Below are 10,515 nucleotides of genomic sequence, written 5' to 3'. Positions count from 1 at the left end.
CAGGTATATAAGATTCTAACAGGCCTGGATGCTGTTCAGCCGAATGGCTATTTCAATATTAGTTTAAATACTAGAACTCGTGGCCATAAGTGGAAATTAGCGGGAGAACATTTTAAAACGAATTTGAGGAAGCACTTCTTTACACAATGTGTAGTTGGAGTATGGAATAGTCTTCCTGTTCGTGTAGCGCAAGCTAAAACCCTGGGTTCCTTTAAATCAAAGCTAGATAAGATTTTAACAACTCTGAGCTAGGTAACAGTTAAGTTCTCCCCAAATGAGCTTGATGGGCCGAATGGCCTCCTCTCGTTTAGTAAATTTCTTATGTTCTTATGACATTTTCGGATTTTGGAAGGCTTCTTTCAGCATCTGCTCTTGGGCTGAACTTCCTAGGACAGCCTGCCCTGGCCACGTTGGCAGGTGTTTTTGAAGTTCTCCACTTGTAAATTGTCTTCTGGACAGTGGACTGACTGATTCCAAACCCCCTTGAAATCTTTCAATATCCCTTCCCAGACTCATACATATCTACAAGCTTCTTTCTGCAGAAGCTCAGAGAGCTCTTTGGATCTCACCATACCACTCAGTTCAATGATCAAGAGCAGAGCAAACTAAACATCTGTGGTTTAAATAAGACCGGCTCCACCCAAAAGCGATAACGATGTTCTGATCATTTCCACCTGATTTGGTGCCACCTGAATCTAATTCTAGCCATTTTAAATAGTAATGAATGTGAGGGAGTCCTGACTTTTTCCTCAGTGGAAATTGGCATCTTATTTAATTTATTTTGTTAAATGAGTGACTTTGTTTCTTGTATTTGCATATGTAATGCAATTACATCAGCTTTATCTACAGATATTATTTGAAAGAAGATTTATTGTATATTTAGATATTTCTTAATAAAGAACTAAATATTTAATGAGGTGTCAGATGACTGTATATCAGTGCTGATATTGTTGAACTCTGTGGCTGAGAGCACATCCTCATCTTAAATGTACATATCAGCATTAATCATTGTAGCTAGTTAATTATATAAACCTATTTACACGTAATACAATGGAATATATTTATGACTTCCAAAACTAAAGTTATGTGGTTCGGTAAAAAAGGTCATATTCCATCAAGCTCTCCAGGTATCTGTTCCCTAGACGGGACACCACTGGACCAGATTACTGAATACAAATATCTGGGAATTTGGCTGGATAATACTCTATCTTTTTCAAAACACATTGACAATTTGCAGTCTAGGATCAAATTAAAACTTGGGTTCCTTTATAGAATGCGTTCTGCATTTACATCATCTGCAAGGAAAACTCTGGTTCAAATGACAATCCTTCCCATGTTTGACTATGGTGATGTTATTTACAGATCAGCATCCAAAGGCCTGCTTCAGAAGCTCGATGTTCTTTATCATTCTGCCATTCGGTTCATAACAAATGCCCCTTTTAAAACCCATCATTGTACCCTGTATTCTTCTCTCAACTGGTCTTCATTGTACACCCGCCGTAAAATCCATTGGCTTATGATTATTTACAAAACTCTCGTTGGTTTTTCCCCTCCTTACTTACAGGATTTGTTACACTTTTCTACTTCTGTGTATAATACTCGATCTGCTAATTTGATTCTGTTGACAGTTCCTAAGGCTACTTCTGCATTTGGCCTGTCGTCTTTTCAGAACGCTGCTGCTAGAGACTGGAATGACCTGCAGAAAATGTTAAAACTGGATAATTTCATTCATAAATCAGCTTTCCAATCTCGGATTTCAGCTTATTATAAAGACGTGTGTCGCTGTTATTTAGACTAGCTGCTCCTACTCACTGCTGCTCTTTTCATTGCTGCTCCAACATTCTTATTGTTTATATAATATTTTATGACATTTTTCCGTAAATATGCAACATATTCACTGTTTCTTGCTTCATTTCTTTCTTTATTTATCTATTATTACTATTATCATTATTATTTATTTTTTCTATTTTCTTTCCTTTCGTAAACTTGTTTATATTGTATATATGTATTTTTCTTAAAATGTTTTATTTTACATTTTTTTTAAAGGCTTTGCCCTTTCCAGGCCACAGTTGTAAATAAGAAACATGTTCTTAATCTGTCTTGCCTGGTTAAATAAAGGTGAATAAAAAAATAAAAAATGACGCTCTTATTGTAAACGAGCATTTCGTGTTTTAAATGTTTATATTAGAAAATACAGCACTTTCGTGCCTGAACTTTTGTATTTAACAAAATATACGTATAGTAGACACGCGTAATGTCATATTATGCAGTTGCATCAGGGACTACAAGATGAAGTACGTTTACTTTAGTACTTTAAGCAAGAGGAAAGGCCGATGGGGTACTGTTTTAATTTGGACTGATTTGTATTTTAATTTGTACTTTTCCTTAAGCAGTTTTTTTGCGCACTATTCCTCCACCCACATTTTCCCTCCCTTTTTATGATTCACTGCTGTCCTTGTTTGACTTATAAACTCCATAATGCAGATGGGGTCGGCGAAACGGCAGCCGCTGAAGTCGATCAGTCGCCACTAGGTGTCGCTGATTAGTCTTCACCTCACGATGACATCTGCGCTGCTGTCCGCAGGACTGGATAAACGGCTACGGAAAATGGATGGCTGGATGCTGAACTGGGACTACAACGATTATTTTAAATGAAGATGTAAATAAATTCGATGTTTATAAAATTGTAATATCAAACGCATAAAGTAACTACGCGGCACTAGACAAGTGGATGACGAACACATGGAAGAAACTTCTATGTGAACTTCGTCTCTGATGTGCGCAACGCCCAGAAACGTTATATTCAGGGGATCCCGCCCCCCCTCAGCGGTTCATACTTGACTAACCCTGAACACTGATGTTACACACAGACAATGCACAATAACACGCTTCATCGGGGCTCCCCGCCACATGCTGCTACGTTTTATCCGCCTTTGCGCTACATCGCAAACCTTCTGTGAGGGAAACTAGGAAATCCCCGGAAAAAAACTACAACCTCAATCCTCCCAATGTCATAATTACATAAGATATTATCACTTATTAGTGAGGACGCTACTTGCTTGCCCAAAACCTATAACTTAGCTATAACTGTCTTATTAAAAGTAGGCTATTTCTAGAAGTATAAATGACTGATAGTCAGAGATAGTTATTAAAAAGACTGACTTTCTATATAGTACTTCTCTGAAAACAATTCAGCATCCCATAAACACATATAATGAAAATCTCATAAACCTTCCATTTCTGAATCACATGCAGGCATAATTTTCATTTCTGATAAATATGAGAGCCCTTCCTCTCTCATTGATGTGTGCACGTCCTTGAAGTCATTCTGTACAATGTGCTGCTCATTGTTCTCTTTTTGTCCGTGGGCTGAATGTACGTATGAGTAAGGACTCTGGGCTGGGCTTTACTTCCAGCTACTGGTCCCAGACAAGCTTAGGGGTTGATGTGGTGGAAAGCGAAGGTGGGGGACAAGTGACAGGCAGGAAAGCGTTTAGCAGGGTGGGGGAGGGGGGGTTAGCTGCCTGACCGCATCAGCCAGTGATCGATTAATCAGACTGGTGGGCAGGATTATCTGCCTCAACGCACAAGAGAGAGGAGGAGTGGGCGGAGTCACCTCCCTTGTGCTCTACGAGACGAAGCCCATGTCACATGGTATCCTACGCATGTGATCACGGTTTGCAGGATTATGGAGATCTTGGCCTGTGCTACTGAATGCGATATTCAAACGTGGCCGTTATGCAAGCTAGGGGCCCGAATACGGCGAACAGGTCACTCGTCATTCCCACCCAGCTTGTAAAGCCGTCATTAATTCTCTCGCTGCTTGTTCGTTATACCTGCAGCATTATGAAAGAGCTCACGTGTCCTGACAGGGGGCCCCGGAGTCCACGCCTCCACCGTCCCCGACTGAGGGTGACAGATGTGACTGAAAATGAGCCCACTTACCCGTCTGACCAGACAGCCACATTCATTATTCACCGCAGAGTAAATGTATGTACATCAGCGGTAATTAATGCCCCCTAGAGTGAGACGGGAAGAAGATTTAGGAAGACGTCACAGTCAGTGTCACCCTGATTCCACTAAGAGTTTGACTTGCAGCAAAACTTCCTAATTCCTATTTAACTTTATTTTAGATCTTGCTAGCTAACAAAGTCTAGCAGGATCTCGTTTGAAACAGATTAAGTTGCCACATAAAGGAACTTTAAAATAATTAGTAGCAAATGAATTATCACACACAGGCCCATCTCAGGTCTCACCAATGAGGGTCTGAAAAAATGATGGCCATTAAAATCGAGCTTTAATATAGCAATTATATTTATTAAGACTCATTTTTCACAATAAAAAATCTTTAAATTGGTAACACTAACCATTGTCTTCAGGCCACAGGCTCATGCAATTATCCAGCATTTAATGTGTTTATACTGACTCCTGTAGAAGCTTAAATTTAAAGGATAAAACACCAATTTGAATAGCAGATAATAAAATAGCATCTGAAGCAGAAGCAGGACGACCCTGAAGCTTGGGAAGGTTCCGGGTTTCTGCGCTAAATGTACCATGCAGCTAATTCCCCAGCTGACATTAATCAGCAGCCGCAGTTTAATTACATCTTAGTCAGGCATCATGTAAAGACTTCGCTCATAAAAACTGACATCATATTAATTATTGAGGCTTCTGGACCTGCTTGTGACATCTGCTCGGCCCAGAGAGTGAAGATGCGTTTGTCTAACCTGGAATGATCACGCTCCATTGTCTGCTCTCCAGGCAATAACCGTGTTTCCAACCTTTAATCGCCATTTAAAACACAGTCAGGAGTCATTAATGTACCTAACGCCGTTTATGAAAATATTTCAATCCGTGTACTTCTGCACCTACCAGCACTACATTCTGTCTGTTTATTCATCATCTTATTTACCTTCATTTATTATTAAGGACCCTTATAGAGTCATGCGGGGGCCCATTAATGTACCACTGCTGCGTCACAGCAGTCACACAAACGAGGGTAATTCTACTATGGCCTCCAATAGGAACTTAGTCATTTAATTTAAGCATGGAGGTTAATGTGCTTTCAGTGGCAGCTTCCCGCTGGTCCTGCTGGCTCTGGAGCCCCTCACGGGGGGGGGGGGGGGGGGGGGTCCCTTCCTTGGACATATGGTGTCCTCTCTCTTTTTATGATGCATGGCTGTGAGCTCAACTGCAGTGCAAGCCTGTGTTAATTGGAATTTCATTAAGGTTTTCTGTGTGTGTGGGGGATACACCCCAGAGCACGATGTTGGGGTGAGGGCCATGGCGGGGGGGGGGGGGGGGGGCGACTCCACCTGCTGCCACCTGTTCACCTCTTGGAATATAAAAGCAGGAGGGCAGCAGCCAGCCAGGCTAAGCCTGACCAGTGACTGGCCGGTCAGAGCAGGAACTGGGAAGTCTGGGGAAGGTTATTTCAAGGAAGCAAATTGTTTGTTATTTTTAATTCAGTCAAGTCATACCTACTTAAAAGTTTGGATCTGGAAAATTCGTACATCTTCTGCAAGGTCCCAAAACCCACAGCTGAAAGCATGAAATCCTACCAGCCCAACGATGCCAGCTGTGGGTCTGAGTCTGAGCCCAAGGGTACGCAGGACGGGCACAGCACCACCCGCAGGAGGACCGCCGCTAATGCACGGGAAAGAAAACGCATGCAGGGCCTCAACTCGGCCTTTGAAGAGCTGCGCAGGGTGGTGCCACGCTGGGGCCAGGACAAGAAGCTCTCCAAGTACGAGACCCTGCAGATGGCGCTGAGCTACATCCTGGCCCTCAGTCGCATCCTGACAGAGCCTCGGGGCCGTGGGGCCCCTCAGCTCTGGCTGGGGCAGGATATAGAGACCCTGCAGCCAGAACATGGTGCCCACTACACAGGGAACAGCTCCCCTAGAGGCGGAAGGAGTGACTGCATCTACTCTGCTTATTTCAACCAGTGTGCTGGCGTCTCTATCAGCGGCTAGGCTGGGACGCTAACCGCGCCTTTGCGAGCAAATGGGGGCCTGCTCTTCCACTTCAGGACCAGTTAGTACTTTTATACCAAGAGTTCTTTCATTAGTCATCTATATCAATCTGAGCGCTTGGATTTCACCAAGTCTGTGTGAAAGTCACTACAAATACAGACGTAAATGTCAAAACGATGGTCGGCTTGTTTTTTGTGAAAAGAAAATCCAGTGAAGAACTGAAAATTCCCGTGTGACGTCCGAACTAAATCAACGCCAGAACTGGGATCAGATTTGTTTTTATTTTTCAACTTTAAATTTGTAAAATATAGATTTTACCGGTAGCCTTCCTCTTCCTAGTTGACCTATAAGTGTGTAATATCACTATTTTATTTATAAAAGTGTGTTTTCAGGGAAAACTCTCACTGTGTTTATTTTTGTATTGTACTGCTGAAAATAAAGTCTTTAGCCTTTTCAAACAAACCGAAACTACAGCGTGACTTTGCTACTAATGTCACCCAGACGCCGCGATTCTTACAGTTTTTTGCCGCCAAAAAGACATTTGAAAGGTAACAAACTCCCCGTTGTGATGAAACCTTTGTCTTCACAGCAGCATGCGAAGGTGTGATGGCAGAATCTGCATTTGATATTATCTTGGCTGCACCTACATTCACGGAAGGGATATTTGTATTTTTAATTAACATGTTATAATGTTTCATCCATTGCATTTCCATTTCATTACATTGGAAAGGAAATGCAATTTCTGTTAAACTGCTGAATAAAAAACACTGACATACATTATATCTGTAATGAACGTGTGAAAAAAGGGGGGGTATCCTATTGATGAAAGTATAGACTGAGTCAAAATCTCCAACAATGCATTAATATCTAGGTACCAAAAACTTGAAATTAACTGTAAAATCACCAGTTTGTGATTGAGCTGTTTGGAAAATGAATGAGCTGATTGAGTCAGAAAGCCTTTAAAAGTGCTTATTTAAATAAAGAAGAACACACAAAGTACAGACGTACATGTATACAAACACAAGTATATTGTGATATGCTGTAACATATGAAAATAACATTTGAATTTGGTTGAATAAATACAATAACTTTATTCACAGTAAAAGTGTTCGGTTTGGTGCAACTTTACAATTAAATATTTGCATTGCTGTCATCATAATGCATCACGAAATGTGTGTATATTTAAAAAGAGTTAATGTTCCTCCCTCTAACCGATACCTTGTTTAGGTCTTATATTTAAATCAATGTGCTAAAATATAGTTTACAAAACTGCAGGATATCAGACCATAGACACAAGTCCTTGAAAGCACTGTGAAAAACCGTAATAAACAGTCCAAGTAAAAACTTTAAGTAGAACATTTGGGACTGAATTCATATCTACACACAGGAACGAGCAGCAGGAGATCACACCTAATGACCTAATGTGCACACGCCCTGCCCACTACCAGGGTCAGAGCTGGAACTACCGGCAAAAACAGAGAAGAGAAAATCATTTCCGAAGTATTTCATGCAAGAGTGAAAGTGATCAGTGAATTACAATCATCTCACTGCTGTATTGGCAATCACTGGATCACTGTTTCACAACCTGCACACACCTGTAATCAGGTGTCTAAATGAGTAGGTACTAATGTTTGTGATTTCCCTGATTGGCTTCTCAGGCGAATCATGCCCGTGGCTGGCGATGAGTATAACTGAGTCAGTATTCTGAGTACTGTATAACTGAATCAATATTCTAAGCGAGTCAATATTCTAATAAAACCGAGTCAGTATTCTAAGTATAATTGACTCAATCTTTTAATATTTTAATATGGTAACACCTTCAGGAGATTTTTAATCCACTCAGTAAATAAAATAGATTTACTGATGTTTGCAGCATTTTGAGCGGCAAGCCTAGTCTCACAGATAAGATTAATATAGCTTGAGTTTTGTGTACTTTGCTTGCTTTAATCAGTAACTTTTAGGGCACATTTCTAGCGTTAACTAGACAAAACAAAGATCTTGTAAAGAGCTTAGCTGTAAAAGCAAGATAAAAACCATTCCTGCCACATAATCAGAGCGAGTGACAGAGAATGAACGGGACACCATTTCACTTGTTGAACCCTGGGCCTGATTTATCAACAGCGAAATGTGCACCATTTGATGTACGTAAAGATTTCATTTGATCTGAAAAATCTGCCCCACTGTGAACATTAAATGCTTCTTCTGTCAAAAAGGACAGAGGTGCGGATTTCGCTACTGATGAGTAATAACTCCCGGGGTAGGAGAGGGTGGGAAAAAGAACAACTATTAAAAAATATTTAACACACAGCCCTTCTGGCGATGATGCTGCATATGCTTTTACCAAGATGTAGGCCAGGATGGGGGGGGGGGGGGGGAGATTGGATTGAGGGGGGGGGTCACAGAAGCTGCAGATTCAAGGGACCTCCTGCTGCCTTCTACAGTTCCTCACTCTCCAGGGCGGCTTCCACAGGCGAGCTGGAGAACAGGATGGGACTGTTGTCTGCGTTGGGGAAGGCGGACATGACGTCAAGGCCCTGGCCAACCAGGGCAGCATAGCGACTACTCGGGGGCCGGGCTTTCCTCATGGGGGGTGGGATCTGCTGGTGCCACTGGGCTGCAGAGGGGAGACAGGGGGAAGTGGAGGGCGTCAGTACCACAGGGGGGACCGGGGGGGGCTCCAGGAGACGTTAGAGAAGCAGGGAGGGGGGGGGATGAGAGGTCAGGGCAGCCTGGCAAGACAAAGCCTTTAGGACCAGCTGTGGCCAAAGTCAGGACTGCAGTTATGAAGTTGAAGAAGAGGCTGAGACAGTGAGATTAGAGTCCTTGCTGCACCCAGCATCCCTGCGGAAAGTCCCGGAAGGTGTTAGCCGCCAATCATAGAGATGGGCTGTTAAGACAGTTTTGCTGCTGGGTGGTGGGCATGCATGCGTGTGTACGTCTGCCTCTACCTGTGTACAGGCAGGTTCCTTTGCCATGCAATGGAGGTACAGTGAGGTACAGTGAGGGTGGGGGAGCAGAAAGGGTCCTGAAGGTGTTTAATATGGTAAGGTGGGGCTTGGGGGGGGGGGCATTTTACTACCAGGAAACATAAAGTATGAAGAGTCTTCACTTAGTACCCTAGTAGCAAACGAGGGAAACGTCACACTGCACACAGCAAAAGGGAGAGAAGACGACCTCCCGGCTGGAGGGCGGTCTGCGCCTGACCCTTCATTTCAATAATCCTAGAGCCTGATTGAATATTTCCAATAACTGCAAGAGTGAAAACAAATTGTATTGAAAACAGCAAATGCATGAAGAGCAGGTTTGACTCTTACGATGCTCTTCGCGAAATGCAGTATTTTATTGCGACTGCAGATTTTGATAAAAACGCTGCACCGATGTGTCGCAATATCCGTTTCCATTACCACTGTTCAATTCAGGCCACACAGCTAGGTGGTTGTCATGACGATGTTTATGATTGACGGAGGTCCCAGAAGAGCCCGGAACGAGGCGGAGAGACTCGCTACGGATCATTAGTGTTAGAGGAATTTCAGGGAACATTTAAAGTGTCAGAACAGCAATAGAGCCAGCGGCCTTTATCATTTTCAACACAATTTGTTTTTCAGTGCATATCAAAAAACATACTTGCAGATCCTGATATTAATTAAAGTTATTTTTGGTTACGTCTATGTTATATAATCACACAACTCCAGTGACTGAATGTAACAGTTTTTAATCTTGAATCATTATTCTTATCTCCCAACACTGGGAGTACATCTGCAAAGACATTAAATGATGAATACTGCTGCTGGAATGCGCACTTTCCTCTCTGCATCTGATATCTTACCATATATGTCTAGCCTGGCTGTGCATGAGCCTATCCCTGCTTCATTTTTAGCTGATACCGTGTACCAACCAGCATCCTCTTTCCTGGTTGGCTGAATCAGCAGGCAAACATATCCTGTGGCATCCTGGTGCATGCTGGGATCAAAAGATAAACGTCTTAAATTAGAATTTGTATATAAGCAATGTTCTCAAAAATGTGTGGAAAAAAATCTACAGAAAAACTAAAAAAAAGAGAGAAGACAAAAGTTGAAGTAAATAAATGACCAAGATGGCGCAAACCACAAAGAGAGGCCTGAGGTAGGGTCTATAAGTCTGTAGCTGTGTCACTGGTCGTCTGAGAAAATGCTTGTTAAAATCCTGTCAGAGGCAGTGAAGAATGCAACAGGATCACACTGGAGGATGAAAGTCTCACAACGTCAGTGCCTCGATGCAGTGCCAGTGAAAATGCAACAGGATCACACTGGAGGATGAAAGTCTCACATAGTCAGTGCCTCGATGCAGTGCCAGTGAAAATGCAACAGGATCACACTGGATGACCACATAGCCAGTGCCTCAATGCAGTGCTAGCAACAATGACGGATTAGAAACCAAAAAAAAACCCTCATACATTATACATGTGTTTTAGGGAAGTTCTGAAAACCAACAGGATCCACCATTTTAAAGTCTTATAGAGAGTCAAGGTAAAACTGGACACAGTGATTCACCAGGTTTTTCC

General features: G+C 42.3%; 2 protein-coding genes across 6 annotated transcripts in view; one reads left to right on the top strand and one right to left on the bottom strand.

The window, feature by feature from the left end:
* Positions 1-5,549: 5,549 nt before the first annotated feature.
* Positions 5,550-5,975, top strand: atoh7 (atonal bHLH transcription factor 7). The gene has a single exon (XM_049007726.1). It carries the CDS (start codon positions 5,550-5,552, stop codon positions 5,973-5,975), a length of 426 nt encoding a protein of 141 aa, XP_048863683.1.
* A 1,066-nt stretch (positions 5,976-7,041) lies between these two features.
* Positions 7,042-10,515, bottom strand: part of mypn (myopalladin) — a 35,784-nt gene continuing 32,310 nt past the window's right edge. For 4 of the 5 annotated variants that reach the window (XM_049008217.1, XM_049008218.1, XM_049008220.1 and 1 more), the window contains 2 exons: positions 9,802-9,935; positions 7,042-8,589 (listed from right to left, as the gene is read on the bottom strand). In XM_049008217.1, the coding sequence (XP_048864174.1) occupies positions 8,411-8,589; positions 9,802-9,935 (313 nt within the window). In that variant the 3' untranslated portion in view covers positions 7,042-8,410. The remainder of the gene's footprint in view (positions 8,590-9,801; positions 9,936-10,515) is intronic. The other variant, XM_049008219.1, reaches the window with a different exon arrangement.

Source organism: Brienomyrus brachyistius, chromosome 3 (assembly GCF_023856365.1).
Source record: "Brienomyrus brachyistius isolate T26 chromosome 3, BBRACH_0.4, whole genome shotgun sequence".
Lineage (NCBI taxonomy): Eukaryota > Metazoa > Chordata > Actinopteri > Osteoglossiformes > Mormyridae > Brienomyrus > Brienomyrus brachyistius.
This window is presented reverse-complemented; position numbering and strand designations above follow the sequence as displayed.